This window comes from Cinclus cinclus, chromosome 11, assembly GCF_963662255.1.
Source record: "Cinclus cinclus chromosome 11, bCinCin1.1, whole genome shotgun sequence".
Lineage (NCBI taxonomy): Eukaryota > Metazoa > Chordata > Aves > Passeriformes > Cinclidae > Cinclus > Cinclus cinclus.
In genome coordinates, this window is record NC_085056.1 from 14,337,523 (window position 1) to 14,355,721 (window position 18,199).

The 18,199-nt window shown below is 44.9% G+C and overlaps 1 protein-coding gene across 2 annotated transcripts; it reads left to right on the plus strand.

Annotated features, from left to right (window-relative positions):
• The first annotated feature begins 13,776 nt into the window (after positions 1-13,776).
• Positions 13,777-17,161, plus strand: POP4 (POP4 homolog, ribonuclease P/MRP subunit). Of its 2 annotated transcripts, XM_062500015.1 has the most exons (7): positions 13,777-13,843; positions 14,134-14,186; positions 14,599-14,822; positions 15,459-15,536; positions 15,752-15,813; positions 16,155-16,256; positions 16,683-17,161. In XM_062500015.1, exons 1-7 carry the CDS (start codon positions 13,777-13,779, stop codon positions 16,817-16,819), a joined length of 723 nt encoding a protein of 240 aa, XP_062355999.1. In that variant the 3' UTR covers positions 16,820-17,161. The 2 variants fall into 2 exon arrangements, with proteins under 2 accessions (XP_062355999.1, XP_062356000.1); XM_062500016.1 differs by lacking the exons at positions 13,777-13,843; positions 14,134-14,186 and adding an exon at positions 14,193-14,386.
• Positions 17,162-18,199: the final 1,038 nt, after the last annotated feature.

Consider the following 18,199-nt stretch of genomic DNA (forward strand, 5'->3'; position numbering starts at 1 on the left):
GCGAGTCCTCCCTCACCTGCGGGGCCCCACCTGCATCACCCGGGGCTCTGCGCCTCCAGGGCAGGGAGAAGCAGTGCTGCGAGCCTTGGGAGCGGACTGAAGTACCAAAATGTGCCACGTACCGCTGCTAATGGGCGTCGATGGTAAAACGTCCGCTTACAGCAGAGTAAAGATGGGGCATTCTTGCTTCTCTGCTGTTCCTGAGCTTTTCGTGACGTTGCTGTGCAGCGCTGCAGATCCTGTGCTGCAGTGGGGGCTTTGCTGTGGGCGCACGGGGACCAGGTTTGGGTTTTGTTCAGCTATATTATTCCACAGGAAAAATGAACAGGTCTTGAAACAACGAGAACGAGAGGAAGGCTTGAAGAATTCCAGCAAGGCAGGCCATAAGGAAGCCCTGCAGCAGCCTGTCCTGCCCCAGCACAGCAGCAGCTGCTGTGACAGGGATGGGCAGGAGGGAGGAAGGTCGAGAGGGGGGGTGTTGCTGAGTGTAGACCATGTTTATAAAACCCAGCAACGTCTGCTGAGTAGAGATGGATAATATTACAAATGAGATGGATAATATTATAAATGAAGCCAGTCAGGGAAAATATGTACTTGATCTAAAACAACGACAATCCCAAATTTAGCTCAGAGCAAGGTGGTGTTTTTTACATATCTGTGCTAATGCCAGTGATGGACTGAAATCTCCGGTTTCTCCTCTGGTGATTGCCTGCCTTCCAGTTATAGCAGTTATGGACATTCCAAGTAAAACACAGTTACATTCAGAGTTGAATCGAAGAGGACTGTGATGTAGAGTTAGTTAATGGATTTCCTTATTTGTTGCATATAGACTTCCTTTCCTATAATTATTGAACTGTTTCTTAAATCTCATATGGAAAATCATCTGTAGTGTAATACAAACTAAATTACCAAGATCTTCATAAATAATTCAGAAATATTTACAGTTCAATTGAAGACTATACTTTTTTAACAGGAAATTTTTGGGATTTACTCTGGGGAAGATGGGAAGGGCTGTGTCACTTTTTTTTTCTATTCCATGACCACATCTTTGAAAAACTTTCATTCATCTCTGTGTTAGTATTATCCTTGAAATAGGAAGCAATAGGTTAAGTCTTTGGGAGTATTATACAGGATGAACAAACAGATAACCACAGAAATGGGCTCTTATTTTTTATTTTCTTGTAATTTGCTTGAAAATCGGAAGTAATTGATTTATTTTAATAAACTACATTAGGAATTCTTAATTACTAAAATATTTTTCAGGCTTTGAAGTTGCTCTGACAATCCAGTGAGTATTGTGACTCGTTTTGGGTTTTAGAGTGACGACATAGTACCTAGGCATCTGTTGATATTTAGGCTGGCAGTCAAAGTCAAGTGTTTGGAAAAAATTAGTAGCGTATTTCGAATTTCCAAGTGTTTTATTTTTATAGTAGGTTTTGGTTTTTTTTACAGAGTTCACCTGTATTAACAGTCTACATTAAACATGAGATTTAATTCTAAATTCTCATGGCAGAGCCTCTTTTTAATGCCTATGCTGTAATTTATTTACTTACTGTTCTGGACTGTTATATTTCAGTACTTCCAGAGTTGTCAGAGTTGATCCAAGTGATGGATACCTGTCAATATGTCACTAACCAACTGTCTTTGCAGTTTTACAAATGTGTCACCAGACCCTCAGGGAGAGTGTCTGTGCTCTTGGGCTCCGTGTGAGGAAGGTTGGTGCCAGGACTGTGACATCCTCTTGGCTTTGCTTCATCCTTCCCTCAGGAGAGCAAAGTGGTGGTGGCTGTGACCCAGACAGGAGCAGTTTGGCCAGATCTTAGCCAAGGATCTGAGAACGAAATCCCTCCTTGGGAATTAAAGTGCCCTCTCCTGGCATCAGGCAGCCCTGGGCTGGGGGTTAGTCTGTGCTCTGAGAATCAGAGTCAATTCTCTGGAGCCTGTGGAGCATCACCAGCATGATGAGGACTCTTGATTTGTCCTTTTCTGCAAAGCACTGAAAGCAGGATGGCAGGGACTGTATTGCCAGGCCATCAGAGCCACGGCCAGAGCAGCTCAGGAAAGCTCCTGCCCAGTGTCCCAGGGCACAGCTCAGCTCAATTCACTCTGGTCTGGCAGGACAGCCACTGCTCCCTCTGCTTTGAGCAGGCAGGGACAGTGGGAGCACAAGGAAAAGCCACCCATCACTTCCTGAAGGGACCCTCAAGTGTCTCAAGATTTAAAAGGCTGTTTTCCCTAGAGAAAGTCATCGTGTGTCTGTGGCAGGAATTGGGATGCTGCTGAAACACTCCCCAGTGCTATACTGAATTTACAGTGCCCTGGGAAGCCAGCAGTGCCTACCCAGTGTGTCTCACTCTGTCTGAGCCCAGCAGTGCGTGAGCTCCGGAGCTGCACTTGCTTGGGAATGTTGATAAACTTTTGGACAAAGACGCAGTGTGCACATCTCAATCCACGTCAGGCCAAGGAATAACTGTACTGAGTGATGATGGAGGCTGAACCATGTCTGTCAGTGATACCTGATACCCTGAGGGGAATGCAGCACTTGAGAAAGTGCACAAGAGAAGCTAAAGGCAACAAAATCAAATGAGACAGTGAAAATTTACCGTTTGATTATGGAAACATCAGTTACTTTATGGTCTTTACCAAATACACTCGTGTTTGTTATTCATTTATGCTAATTCAGTGCAAGATAGTATAAGTACAATCATTCAGTGCTACAAATAATGATAATAGTGTAATCCATTTACAGAGTGCCTGGATATAATTTCAACTTTTATAGTATAGTGGTATGAAAGTCTCAAGCTAGTTAAATGCACAGCAAGGTGCTAATTGCAATCCTGGTTAGAATGAACCTCCGTTTATGGTTAAGTCACTGATAATGACTTTGTACCCAAGCTAGCCAAGAAGCAGCAGTCGGGCTCCTTAGGACATCTTTTAATAATTAATAGCCCTGGCATTTCAGTCTCCAGAGAAGCAAGCAGGGTTTGACAGGACAGGAAGACCAAAACGGAGTACCTATTAGTGCTTCAATCCTGGAGGAATCTGTGGGTGCGGTCACCTTGCAGCTGCCAGCACTAGGGAGGGACAGAAGGTGGGCTCTGCCCTTAGGGCAGGGGCTCCAGTCCCAGCACAGAGCAGTCAGCAACCACACCAGGCTCCTGCCAGAATGGGAGCTGTAACATGACTTCAGTAACAAGACCGAATAAAAGGTACTAAATCCAGCTTGCAATATATTTTTAAGAATGTAAACTCCCTTTATGAACCTGAGTTAATTATTTAATGACCAGAGAGGTCTTACACTAGACTAAAGCATTTCACTCAAGAAAACCAACTCAAAAGCATATGTGAGGAGCTTTGATGGGTTCAGAAAGCGTTTGTCAACCTGCTTGTAAATATGTACGGAAAAGTCAGCCCATTTTAGGCTCATTACCCCGGGTAATTCAAACCTTTTCACAGCAAGGTTTTTGGAGCAGAGCAGCACCACAGAAAGCCCTGCTCACGTTCAGGACCATGAAAATGCCATGTGTTCACCCAGCACGTTTCCTGCCATCCAGTGCTCATGGGGATGCTGGCATTTCCTGGGCTTGGGACAAAAGTCATCCAGTTTGTTGTTTACAGCCGGGAGTGCAACTGCCAAGCGGTGAGGGGACAAGGTGGTGTGGGGAGCCTTGGGGACATTCACCGGGTGAAACAATCTCAGCTGCTCTGGGGCTCAGGACCACGACACACACCTGCTGCACAGACTGCTCGGGAGATGCGCTCAGCAAGTTCTGCGGCCTCGCTGAAGCCATTTATTTCTATTTTAGCAACACTTAGCACTCCCAAAAGAGCCGGATGGAGCTCAAGGACACAGGTAAATAAGCAGGAACAGCATGATTTGACACAGCTCGAAGTTTCACTCTGCTCTAAAACAAGCTTTTTCTCCGTGGGGGAAAAAAAAAAATAAAAAAAAATAAAAGTGTGTTTTTTTCTTCACGTGCTGAACCAAGAAGCAAAATAAGGTGTTTTCCCACCTAAACGAACTGATAAGGGGTTTCATCATGCATCCCTAGCTAATTGGGGTGTGATGAAGTGCATAATTCCAAAGCTATCTAGCTTGAGGGCTTAAAGAAAGGCTTAACTGTGCCTGCAAAGCAGAGTGGAGATAGCTGGTGTGACAACTGCCTATCAGGAGGCTGCAGGCTTTCGAACCAGCCTGGCACAGGGGCTCTATCTGATTGCAGCTCGAATTCTGCCCACAGTCCTGCTGCTGGGTTCAGCACTTACCCAATGGCCTATAAGGCATTAAAGAGCCACAATGTACAGCTTATTTCAGGGGGAAATATTTTAACAGCACAGGTGACTGTCATGCATGCATTAAGAAAACCAGGACACAGCATACTAAATTAAGTTCAGCTACAGTAAAATAATTGTAACAGAGCAATGCTGACCCCAACTACTAAATGGTGAGACCTGGCTTTTGCTGCACAGGTGAGATTAGGTTTTTCTGTTTTGTTTTCCTCCCTGTCTCCTTGCATATATAAATCACATATATAGTGTATATTCACAGAAATATAGCATGTATTTACTATTCAGATGTTTGAGATAAAACCCCAATTTCTTTGAGAGAAAAGTATCCTTCAAGCTCTGCAGCACAAACTGCGGTCTCACAGAAATACAAACTGCAGGAGGAAAATAGCCCCTACTGTGCAACTCTTTCACTTTGTTAGATTGCAATATATTTTCTTATTTTCATGTGTCAAGTTTGTGTGACCCTGCCAGTATGTAAAAATGGTTGTTGACAGTTTCTTTGTTTTGGTTTTATTATAATGTAATTTATGGGATGCTGAAAGTCTGCAAGTACTTGTACTTGACTGACACTTCTCTGAGAGTCAAAAGATTGCTCTGTATACTTGACTGAGATTAAAATGAGTAGACTGCGTATAGCTGTTTCCTGCTTTGAAAGTGCAGGATTGGAAGGCTTCCATTAAATTCTTATTTTCAGTTATTATTAGCTCCTAAATCAGTTAATATAATTCCTTTCCCATAATGAATGCACAGCACTGTAAGCCTAAATGCCATATTTTCAATTGATCTATTTCCACAACCTGTTTAGTGAAATAATTAAAATGATTTACAAGGCTGACCCAATATCTTAGTGGTTTAGTAAATCACGCTGCCATGTGGGAGGCTCAGCTGGTTTTAAAGCACAGCTCGTGGCAGCAGCAGGACCTGGCAGTGAAGCTGCTGTGCCGCACCTGGAGAGACGCGGGGCTCTGGAAACGCCTCCTCTCCTCAGGGAGAACAGGGGCTTCAGCTGCTTTGCTCAGTCATCACCTCTGGCCAAAGATGGGGAATGTCCTGGTGCTTCCCAGCGAGAGCAGAATCTGAGTTGCAGGGAATATAACTGCACTGGCAACTGGAACATCCCCATTTTTTACCCCAGAACTGACTCCGTATATCTGTGTGAGCACCAAAAGTGTCTCAACTGTGGAATTTGGTATTTTTACATGCATGACCATGAGGGAAATTATTATTTCTACCTTCTTTTTTTTTCTTTTTTTTTTTTTTGTTTCAATTCATAAGAAGAGTACAGCACACAACACACAACATATATGTTTAAATGTAAGGGTAATGTACAATTCAATAGTGTCAAGACAAAGACATATTAAAGCATGCCCCACAGTCCCTTAAAATCCCTGTAAGTCAGTCCTCAGGGGATAGGGAGGGTTTCATTAAGATGATCCCTTAGGGACAGGAGCCCTTCCTGTAATGACATGAGCTCTCCTGACTCCTCCATGTCTCCCACAGCTCACACAGGCAAACACACAGGGCTGATGCTGGAAAGACCTCCAGGATATCCCTGGGTTTGTTCCCAGCTCACCTCCTAGTGCTATGGAAACACTGAGAGCCCTTGGAGCAGGGGCAGAAGGACACTACAGCAGTGCCTAGGAGGAGACACAGCTGCCACACTGTGTAGCAAGAGTGGCAGGAGCCAACTAAAAGTGCCATTATCAAAAGTGGGTAACAGCTTTCCTCATGAAGAGTGTGGATTTTGACAGCTGCAGTCTGGAACAAAAAAGATCAAAGTGACTTCTGTGCCATCAGGGCAATGGCTGTTAAGCAAGGAGTGTGCAGCCAGGGCCGGCCCTCATGGGGTCCCTCAGGGTCCTGTCCTGGCCAGCCATGCAGGGAGGACATCCTTTAGGGACACGTGTGTGGGCAGGAAGGACCAGACCTCCATCCTGGAAAGAGAGAGCCCATAACTCTGAAATCAGCATCTGAGACACCACTTACAATGCCTCTTCTTGCAATCTCTGAGCAAGGCTCGACCTTGCTTTCAGCATCTAGTACTTTTTTTAGTTCTATTATTTTGCATAATTACAGAAAGAAAAGAAAAAACATCCTATATAAAAAACTTTAAAATTTGAAGACAGTTGTGGGATGCAATTTGCAGCAGATGTCATTATCTTCCTTCCCTGACCCCGACCCTCAACGATTTCTATTTTGCTTTAAATTATACTGTAATTTCACAATATGTATTCAGCTGGAAGTATTCTTTTTGTTAAATAAACTTTATCCTTGTGCTGACTGCTCCAGGCTCTGAAAAGAAACACGTCTTGTGACTGTTACAAAATGTAGGTCTGAAATTCAAAAAAAAGAAGTGTTGGTAAATGGGCTGTAATCATACTGAAGGGCAAGCGAGTATTCCTCCTCTAAGGCAGAAGAAAATAAAGGAAAATCTGCTTTGCTTCTGCTGCCTCAATGCTGATAATTTTACAGATCAGAGGGCTTTTTTTAGAAAGAAGCCTGCTGTGCTGCAGTGTGTGTTTCAGCACTGAGATACCCATAGTCAAGCTCTTAATGCCACACTTGGATGTGTAAATCAGGGCCTCATTTTTTGTCCCCAGCAGCACCTGGTGCTGCCAGCAGCAGAGGACCCTGGCAGACACCACCTCAGGCACGGCAGCTCCAGACTCACCAGGGGCCTGAGCATGCACTGGGAGCAGCATGTCTGTCCTCAGCTGTGCACCTGAGAGCTGCAGGGGTGGTATAGGAGAGCTCGGTGCCTGTGACAAATAGCCCCGAAGTGATGCAAGGTTCAAACATGACCTCAGAGAGGGACAGTAACACACAAACACCCACCTCCTGAGAGCACAGCAGAGTCACAGCCCTCTGCCACAGGAGAACATCTCCCCTATTTCAATGTCTGCCTGGCCTCAGAGTTAGCTTTCTTCCACAACAGGACAAGCACAAAGCAGAAGTAGCTGGGCAGATCTGTGGTCAGTGTGTGTCACACAGCTAAAGGTGACAGGGTCCTGAGCAGTGACTTGCTCACTGCCCCAAGCTGCATGGCACACACATCTGTGGTGATTACCAATTCTGCTGAACATTACCAGCTCTTGGTAATTACCAGCTCTCTCAGTGATTACCAGTGTGCTTTTACATACAAGTGTGTCCTTTCCTGAAGCTTCTCTGTACACTTGCCAAAGCATCCATCCTTGAGCTTGCTGTAGTCCCAAATAACTGCTGTTCTTCCTGTAGTGGGATCCACCCCTGCAGCACTCCTCATTTCACACTCTCGTAACTCAGAAATCCTTTAAACCACAGCAACATAGAGCAACTTGAGCTACCTGCCTAACTAGGGCTCTGTACTTACTGAGCTGTGGCAAAGCCAAGGAGCCCCTGGCAGCTGTCTGCAAGAGTGCTTTGGGTCAGGTATAAGCCTGTGAGTAGTTAATTCTGTTTAGAGAATGTACTTATATTAAACATATTCTCTCTCTCATTTTCACACACTGTTCTGGTTTTAACAAGTATAAGGTGCTTAATAATCTCTACCACTGGCAGGATGAAAGCTCTTCCCCTCCCATCCTTGCCATTTCGTCCCACTGCAAAATGTATAAATTAATCCCATGCTAAAATTAACATATATTGCTGAGGCAAATGAATTGGCTTCTCCATGTGTATCTATTAGCTTCCAGCATTTCCTGAGAGGGCTTTCATTTAATTACCAGCCTGACAGCCTAACTCACTCCCAAACTGCAGCCACATTTATTACTTTTATCTCCTTGGACACCTGCCCCTCTCCGTGGTTTATCAGATTTCTACTGAAGAGAGGGACAGAATATTTTCTATTGCACCAGGTTATTGTTTCTTTAAAAGGCACTTACTGACCTCAAAGAGGGGGTTGTTTTGGTTGGCTTTGGATGGGCTTTTTTCTTTTTCAATTATCAAAGGGCTGCTGCAGCGTTAACCCACTCACTGCCCCACCACACTCCAGCAGTCCTGAAGAAACAGGATTACACACAGGGAGCTGAAAGCCTCATCGCCAGCTCCGTACAAGGAGCTGACCTCTGCTCATAAGGACCCTGCCTGGAGCAGGAGTCCAAGCCCTCAGATGCTGTGATTGCTTTTCACACACCCATGGATGAAAACTCCAGGAGTCCTGAGCATAGCTCAGTGCCCTCCACTGCATTTCAGGGAGGGGGATTTAGGTGAATTTCCCTTGATGGTTTGGGTTGCACTTTATACAGTCACTTCTATAATTGTTTGATAAAACACCAATGTAGAAATCCAGGAACGTTATAAAAGTAATGCTGCCTCCATGCATTACCAACATGGTCCCAGGCAGCGTTATGGGTTAGTAGCACCCTGTGTGAGTGTGCACCACTCCATACCAGCTGGAATCACAGCTCCCCCTCAGGCAGCAGCTCAGGACACTGCTAGTTCAGGTGCTGACTGTGCCAGCTATGCTCATTCAGCACACTTCCATCAGAGCTCCCACTTGTTTCTCTCTGGGTCACTCTACCTGAGACACACAGGTCCCCCTGGCAGGGCTCTCGTGAGCTGGCGTGCCGTGACGGACACGTTCAAACCAGCGGGACTGAAGCTGAGTGCTGCAGAGGAGCCCCTTCCAGTGCGTATTCAGCAACTGCATCCTTTCGAGGTACGCAAGCACACTTGCTGTGTTGAAAGGAATGGCTCACTCCTGACAGCCTCGCACACTGCTTCCAAAGAGTCTGGCAGCAACGGGGCTTTGCTGAGACTGATGCTTTTGAGAAGGATGCCTCATTACAGAGGAAAAATAAGAAATTCGTATCTGTTCAATTAATGAACCTCCTCAACTTCCCTGGGATCTCACAGCACTTGTAACTCCAGGCATGGTGGCTGTTTGGCAGGAAGCAGCTGCTGGCTGGGAGCTGTGCAGGAGGTGGGTGTGCTGTGGACACTGCCCAGCATGGCTGGAGCCTCCTTCTCCCTCATGGGTTGGGGTGTCAGGGGCAGTGCCCACGGTCCCAGCCAGAGCCCACTGAGCTGTAGGGTGCTCTCCCCCTGCCTCTGGCCCGAGCACCTGCTGGGAAACACAGCAAAAGATGCTTCAGGGAAACACAAATTCTTTTAACGTACACCTTTTATTTTCAATACACCTGTATTATATTCAAATTTGAATGAATTACGTTAAATTTTATGTAGTTTAACCAAAACCAGATGGAATCCATTAAACTAGTCAACCTGCTGTAATTCTAATGACTATTATTACTTTCTAATTTACTATTCTTAATATTCATTTTTGCATCATACCTCCCTATCACACACGAGCCCATGTTAATTAAGTTTTAAAATAGAATATTCAGCAAGTTCTAAATGAGACTCAAAGCATAACAAAAGTAATGACTGTGAGACAGACTGTCATGGAATAATACATGAATGCTGAATGCTGGTATTAATTAGTAAATACAAGCTGTTCAGGAGCAGAAGTGGTGCCTGTCATACTGATGTGTGTTTGGATCATACGTGATCCCAGCATTCAGGGAAACCAAACGTCAGCTGCCAAAGCCTCAGCTTTTCTGACTGCTCGTTACTGCTTTGGGAAGCAAGTGCTGCTATTTTAGCACTGCTGTGTGCACCAAGGCTGGGTATTTGTAGTTTGCAGTAGTTATCTCAAGGTATTCCAGGGTTGACCATATTTTAAATATTTTAAGACGGATATAGCGTTTTATTTTGATATAAGAATTTATTGGTGTTTAAGAAGTGGCCTCCCTCAACTTGTGATGAAATTGAATTCCTTCACAATCCTCTTTTCAATGACACTGTGATGCAGAAAAGGTTGGTATACGGAGGAACTGGAGTTCTGTATGCTAAACGAAGCTGCAAATGGGCACATTTCTTCCATAAAAAGACACAATTTGTAAACTTTTTTTTTTTTTTTTTTTTTTTAAACTCTGAGACAGTGAGCTGAATTCCAACAGCACTTTACAGACAGTGTCGGGCTGCCCTCTAGTGTGAGTAGCTGTGGGGATAGGGCACAGCCTGCAAAAAACCTGCCTTGTATCAGTTTGTTTTTTAAAACACAGCTATTAAATCATTGGGATTTTCTGGAAACATTTTTAGATTTTTATTTGCTTCTGATTTTTGTGCCACTGAGATCTATTTGGACTGTGCTTCCCAGTGCTTTCTTGTTTCTATCAGGCACAGACAAGTCAGTCTTTTGTCTGTGCCCTGGAGCAGCAGCTGCAATTCCGGACGAGAAGGAGCCAGGACTGCAAGAAAATAATGACCCTTCAGCTGGGAAGGACAGTTTATCAGCTTGGGGTGGGGGCAGAATACTATGACAAGCCATGATTTAAGGTAAGCTGATAAAGCAGAAAAAATAATGAAAAAATATATGGAAAATAAGCATTTAAGGGACACATGTACTTCAAAAGATGCTGCTCACCAGTCAGCGACAGCAATCTAAAATCAGTCAACCAAGCCCCTAATGCAAGAGTTTGGGTTTACCTACACAAATACTGCACACCTTCCTCTGGCATACCTACACCAACACGAGATGAAGATTCTGGCTACCCATGCCAATCATTCCATGTACCTGCCAGGCTGGACAACAGATTTCACCCTGCCCACCCATCCACCACCCCCAGACATGACCCTTTCCTACACAGGTTTTTCCAGGGAACCCTGAGTACTGACTCTCTGGACAGGTCCTGGCTGCACAGCCAGTGCTGGGAGGGAACAGCTGTGTTGGGTATGGTCAGCCACTAGCCCTAAAACTGCAAGCAGGGGGCTCCCCCCAGGCCCAAAGCAGATGTCAGGAACAGGATGCCAAGGCTGGGTGCAGGCAGAAGCTGGTGGGATGGTGGCAGGGCTGACATGGACTGGATGGATGCTGCTTCAGTACAGCCATGGGAAAGGGGTGGGAATCGTATTATCTGGATAAAGGAAATCAGATCAGAGGGCTGTAAATGGAAATTATTTTCACCAGTACAGATGTCCCTAGGGACCAAATTCAGCTGCTAATACAATTTGGCCAAGAGAAATAAACTATATTGATCCTGAGAGCTCAAATGCTTGCTGAGACAGTCCTTCTAGAGAATCACAGTATTTATTTCCTGCATCACTGTCAGCAAAAGTATAACAGTGATTACAGCCTGGTGACATTTTGCACACACCAGTTAACTTCACGCTCATCTCTCACTTCAGTTCATAATTACTCTTTTTTATTTTCAAATCCCTGATCTGCTATTCTTGTGTTGCACAAACATCTTCAATTATACTGTCTTTGGTCACTTCACATCTCAAGTTTTAGCTTTCTGTGACTGTCACAATAAAGTTCATTCTGTAATTGCTCCACAGCCACGCACCTCTCCCAGGACACTGCTGTTCCCCAGCCTGGCCTGTACATGGGTTCTTGCCCATCCCTGCAGTTCAGCAGCCCCTAGAGGTACAGCAATATCCTCCCCTCGGGCACACAGCTAGATTGTGTCCATGAAAGGGATTTGCATAGGTGTGAGCAGGCTGTTATTATTTTTGGAGAGCAATAAATAAAGCCATACAGATTTAATTGGATAAGAAAGACCAATGTTGGCACCTATAACAAGGTATTAATAATACATATCAGGGAATCTTATCACTACAAACCTATTCCAAGGTGAATTACTTGAAGTAAATAGCTTCAAAACTGTAAGACACTAAGACAGGATGCTGCACATCCCAAAACATGCATTACAGTTATTTGTTGGCATATTTCCACATTACCATACATTGACATCTTACCCGTCTTTCTTCATTTCTCTGAGCCTTCTTTTTCTTATCTACAAACTGCCTTTGCCTATTCTGTGGTTTCTCAGTTTCTTCACCTATTCTTTTTCATGTTTATTTGATGTCCGTCTCAACTCCTGAGGCAGAGCCTTCTTGCTAGGACACACACTAATGCACTGATCTCGCTCCCTCAGACATTATATCTGAAGATAAATTGGGAAATGAAGATGTAGAGCTGTTGGAAGAGACTGGTTTCCCCAGGCGCCAGTTTAGCCTGGATCATTGGATTTACAACACCAGCACTGCCAACACTGATTTGACTATTAATCCCTGAAGTGCCCTAAGAATTGCAGCATAAATCCAGTGAAGGGGCACTCATACGGCCCTAAAGACCCATAGCGCTTATTCTGGAACTCCATTCATGAAAATTGATCTTTTCGTAGTAGCAATGACAACTCAAGGAGTCCATGCTTTGTAAAACCAAGAGATCTACTTGCTGTGGCAGCAGAGTTAACTGCCCAGAGATATACAAACCAACTGCTGCTCATGCTTAATACTGTGCAGAGACCAGCTCTTTCTCCTTTACACACACCCAGAGAGATCTACTATTTCATTCTCTGTTAGGGATCACTTTAGTACTTTTGTGCTCCACAGCAGCACTCCACAAAATCACCATGTTTCCTATACCCTCCCCAAATATCCTTTACCAGGCAGTGCTTAGTATGTGCTAAGCCAATATCATCATGTGACAAGAATATAAATCTTTTCTGTATTTGGAGGAAAATCGTGCCTGAGCAGAGGACTGGAGGAGTTTGGACTGGGCTGGCAGGAAAAGGAATTGGCCACTGTGGTTTCAAGACACTTCTGTGTTGTAAGTGAGCAGGACTTTGTCCTACCCCAGGAGGAAAGAGGCCCTGATGTGTCAGAGCATGTAAATGTCACAGTGAGTGGCATATTGCTATGTCTTGACCTTGGTTGCTTAGAAACATGAGGGATAATTTTAACCAAAGATCTCATGTTGCTGGGTGTGCAGTTCCAGGAGCAGATCTGACACTCTGAGAACAGAGCCAGGCACTGCCTGCAGCAGCAGCCAGGGCTATGGCTGGAGAGGCCTTGTAGGGCAGGATGGGGCTAGGAAAGAACTCTGTCCTGCCAGGAGAAGAGGGATGGGAGGAACTTCACTCGGGGCAGAGAGGACCTGCGCCTGCCGCGGCCCCCAGAGCCTGGGCAGCGGCTGCCTCCAGCACCACACTGGCGAATCTCGGGGGCAGGCAGATCTCCACAACAAATGAGGCAACTAAAGTGAGGGGTGAGGAAACTGCAGGATGGAGAGGTGGAAATGTATATCCCAGCATCTGTGGCGGGAGTGACTGCGGGATGAGAGGGAAGTGAGGACTGGCACGCCAGGCTGCCCTGAAGAGTGTCCAGACTCGGCTGTCACCATGGGAAGGACACCGACATGTCAATGCTCCAACACCAGCCTTGTGTACTCTGCGTCCCTGACCATACTCAATACTGCGGATGAGCACAGAAGGAGGTGGCCTGTGTTACAGAAGGTACGATTGGCAGAGCTTTTCAAAAAGAAACTCCCCCGTGATAGTAAATGAGGTATGCGTTGCTCAGTGTCTCCCAACTCACTGAATTCATTAGTACAAGGGCAGTAACACCCAATAACTACAACACCGTCCCTCACGGGGCCCCGCCGGCTCCCGTGGGCGGCGGCGCCACCTTGTGGCCAGGCCGTGAAATGCTGCTGTGCGCATGCGCGCCCGAAACGCCATCTGTTACGTCATCGCGCTGCGCCGGCTGCGCCGCGACGCCATGGAGGGTGAGGGGACAGGGGAGAGGGAGAGAGGGATCGGGGGAGAGGGAGGGCGGTGGAAGGTGAGGGATGAGGGGTGGAGGGCCGGTGGGCGATGGAGGATGAGGGATGGGTGAGGGATAGAGGGCGGGCGCCGGTGGGCGATGGAGGATGAGGGATGGGTGAGGGGTCGGTGAGGGATAGAGGGCGGGCGCCGGTGGGCGATGGAGGATGAGGGATGCAGGATGAGGGATTCAGGGGGAGGGAGGGGGCTGAGCACCCGCCCCGGCTGACCCCCGCGCCGCCGTGCCTTGCAGGGCATCTGTACCGCCGTCTGCCGCCCGAGGAGAGCGGGGAGCTGCGCCTGCAGGTACCGACCAGCGCCGGCCCGCAGGGCCGCGGAACGCCACGCCGGTGGCTGCCTGGCGAGTCCCGCTCCTACACGGCCTCTTAAAGCCCGTTAGGCACCGACGAGCCGGGGATGGGTTGTGTCCCCCGTTTCCCCTGTATATCCCGCTCGGACCTCGCCGTTTCGAACGAAACGCACAAAAAGGGTTTTTCTTCCGAAATGTGAGTTGGAGAGAGGGCCAGACACGAGGGCCGGGGTGTGCCCGTGCTTGGCACTGCGGCAGGGATTGAGCGTGGGGACATCTCCTTTCACTGGCACTGACAGGAAGATCTCCCCACGGAGGTCTTGCTGACCTGATGAAACCAATGGTCAGCAGCACGTTCTAATTTAATTAACATGTGTTATTTTAAAGCGTCCTTTCACTTGTCTTTAGCCCCAGGACTCAGAAAAAGCCAAGACATTTGTACATGGCTTCCTGAAGCGTAGCATGCCCAAAATGAAAGATGAAGATATCCAGGATATGTTAACCAGGAAAGCTATTGTTCTGGAGCATTATCCCAAGAAAAAGACCAAGCAAAAGAGAAAGAAGACAAAAGGTTTTACTGCCAAGCAGAGGCGAGAGCTGCGTCTGTTTGAAATCGAACCTGAACAGCAAAGGTAAGACTTTAAATGTTTTCTTTGTGCAGTAAAGTGGAACTACATCAAAAGTGGGTAACAGCAGCAGTATGTGCATGTGGAAAGGAACGCTCCAGTGTGTAAAGTCAGTCTGAAACACTGCTTGTGGCATTTCAGCATAAGAAAAGAGTTCTCTTGTCTGCATAGGTGAAAGATTCATTTCTGTTGAGTTCATTTTGTGTACCTAAATATGACAAGAAATCAAACCCAGACACAATTCCCTCTGGTTTCAGTTTGTAAAGTTGGACTGTCTGACCAGAGAGTCAAAATTCTGCTTAAGGTTCCTTGAATTTATCAAGCTCAATGAAGCCCCTGCTTTGCTAACAGAGTAAGCAGGGAGATAAAGGAGAGGGGAGAAAAAAGGAGAAATCTTTTCAGTGTTAGCCTGATGCCCTAAAACACATTACTGTTTTGGGCTGGTAGAGAGGAGCACGCTTTGTGCTTGTTTTATAAAGTAAACCAGCTGTTTGGAGCCCGTCACTTTGCAGGGTAACTTAAGCTTGTGTAACTTAAAAATGTGAGTCTTAACTCTGTGAAAATGCAGACTACTTCAGTAGTCAACCAATGGATTTTTTTATAACTAAATTTTGTATAATACTTTTATCTTTTTTACTGCAGATATGCCATCTTTCTCCCACTCCACGAGCTCTGGAAACAGTACATCAGAGACCTGTGCCATGGACTCAAACCCGACGCGTGCGTTGACATATTTTAATTTTAGTCTGGGTTTTATACAGTAGATACTTCCAGTTTTATTCAGTTACTGCTTGAAACACTGCTGTTAGCTGATAAGCATATTGGTACTATTTCACAGAATTATCCTGATAACAGTAGTCATGGTCTCATTTTGTAAATCTGACAGTTCATATGATTTTTTTCCCCTTCTCTTTGATCCTGTTCTCTTCTTCAAGGCAACCCCATATGATTCAGACCAAACTGCTCAAAGCTGATCTCCATGGAGCCATTGTTACAGGTATTATGTTTGTTTGTTTGTAGAACATCATCTGAAATTCTAGATGCTCCTGTAGTTCAGGAACTTATTTTTAAAAGTTATTTTATTTTAACTTTTTTTATTTATTTTTATATACCTTTCAGTATCATCAACTCTAGAATCACACAGTTGAGATTGTATTTCTCTCCTTAAAAATGCTCATTACTTTACAACTACTCTTGAAAATCATGTTGTTGGTTGCAAAGGTTAACTACATTATTTCAGAACACTTAAATGTTTGTGTTTGAAAAATGTTTAAAATCATGAGGCAACAGGAGAAGAGCAAATAGAATATTTTCTAATACATACTTCTGTTCTTCCAGTTACAAAATCAAAGTGCCCCTCATATGTTGGGATAACAGGAATCATTCTACAGGAATTTAAACACGTCTTCAAAATTATCACTAAAGAGGACAAATTAAAAGGTATATAAGGCATTCTTTTTCCATTCTTTTCACAACTTGAATAATAAAAAAATTCTTGAGCACACTCTTTATTTTGTGCCTCTGAGTACATTGGTTTATATCAGTTCTTTTGGCTCTTTGCATAGAGTGGCCTAAGTCACCGCCCAACAGTCCAATATCTTACCAAAAACACATCTCCTTAGAGATGAGCAATTTTTAAAAAGTGCAACACTTAACTGTATGCTCCTGCATGAGGCCTGACTGGGTAATTCCAGTTAAATGTGGAGACTTGGGTTATTTTTCTTCTCTTGATAAAGTATAAAAATGTTGAAATGTGTCAGGGCTCACATCTACCGGTGAATAACATGCCCTGGTATGTCAGTATATTTCTGTAACATTGCCTTATGTTAGCACACTTTGTTCAGTTTGTGTCCTTTTGCATTTCAGTTGTTCCCAAACTTAACAACGTGTTTAGCTTGGAGCTTGATGGATTCATTTCCTACATCTATGGAAGCAAGTTCCTGCTCAGAGCAAGTGAGCGATCTGCAAAAAAATTCAAGTTGAAAGGAACTATTGACCTGTGATTTCATGGAAAGTAGGAAGCATTCACAGAAATGTCTGCTGTTTTCCTGCAGTTTAAAGAGCAGGTTTTCTGGAGATAGAAAAAGGAACAGCCATGTGAAATACTTACAGAGTGTTCTTACTGAAGAAGGAGCACTGTCTGCTGTCTGTAAGCAATCTCACCAACTGCTGAAATTGGTTGTGTTTGGTTTTTTATTTGTATATAATATTCTGTCTTTAATAAAAGTTATATGATTAATATTAACTACCTAACTTCTCTTTCAGTTTATAAATTGTAAATTTGTACAGTGAAAATTATATTTTGTAACTCTGAACTCTGTAATAAATGTTATTATTGCCTTCTGTATAAATTTGGTTTAGCTGCCTTTTATGTGCTTGCAGTGACACTGCAGGTGCTGACAACTGCTCTTTATAATCATCATGCCTGAATCCACATCAGCGGCTTGACCTGCTTGCAGGGAGGTGCAAAGAAATTGTTTTTCAGGCAGATTTTACCTAGAGTATCTCCGTGCCTGGGGTTGATATTGTTACAGGTACCTGGTGTGTACAATGTAACCAGCTGTTAATGTAAATCTGTATTAATGTGTAATGTGACTACACCAAGCATGTCATGCAGCCCTGCAAGCCTTGCTGCCCAGTGCTCACAAACACCCTGCTGCTTTCAGGGTAAATCAGGTATCTATCTATCTATCAATAAATAAATCAGATATCTATCAATAAATACACATTGGCATGGCACAGTGCAGGGAACACAGCACGGCCCATAAGAGGGAAGCACTTGAAGCTAGAAATTCACAGAGGGAAGTGACCCCCATTCAATCTTTTATTTCAATTACCCACAGAATTGTTTTATGAATATTTAACCTCTGTCCACTGAGCTCTTGTGCTTTGTCTCTCCTCGGCCCCTTTTTTATTTTTTTACTGTACACTTAATTTGTGATTGCCCAGACTACAATCTCTCATTGACTGGGCAGGTTTGACATGTTTGGAAGGTGGAAGTGACCCCTGAATTTAGATTGCTTAACATTTTTGTGTTATAAAAGTGCTTTTATGGTGGCTTTAAGTATAATTTTCAGGAGCTTTTCATCAATTTCACTGTCAAATGAAAGACTTGTACCTAGGAAGAATTTTTCCCTCTCGCCATTCAAGCATTTGTAACCAACCAGGGTCATTTCTTTAAAGAGAGCACAGCAGTTGCTCACACAATCCCACCCCAAAGCTGAGTAAGTGGGGCTGGGGAGGCAGTCAGAGCATTTACTTGCACTGGAGGGCACACAGGGCAGGAGAGAGCCAGAGCTCATCGCCACCTCCAATCCCAGTGCTACACAAACACTTTCCCGGCCTCCAAAGCTCCCACTTCCCTTCCTGACTTGTTGCTGGGA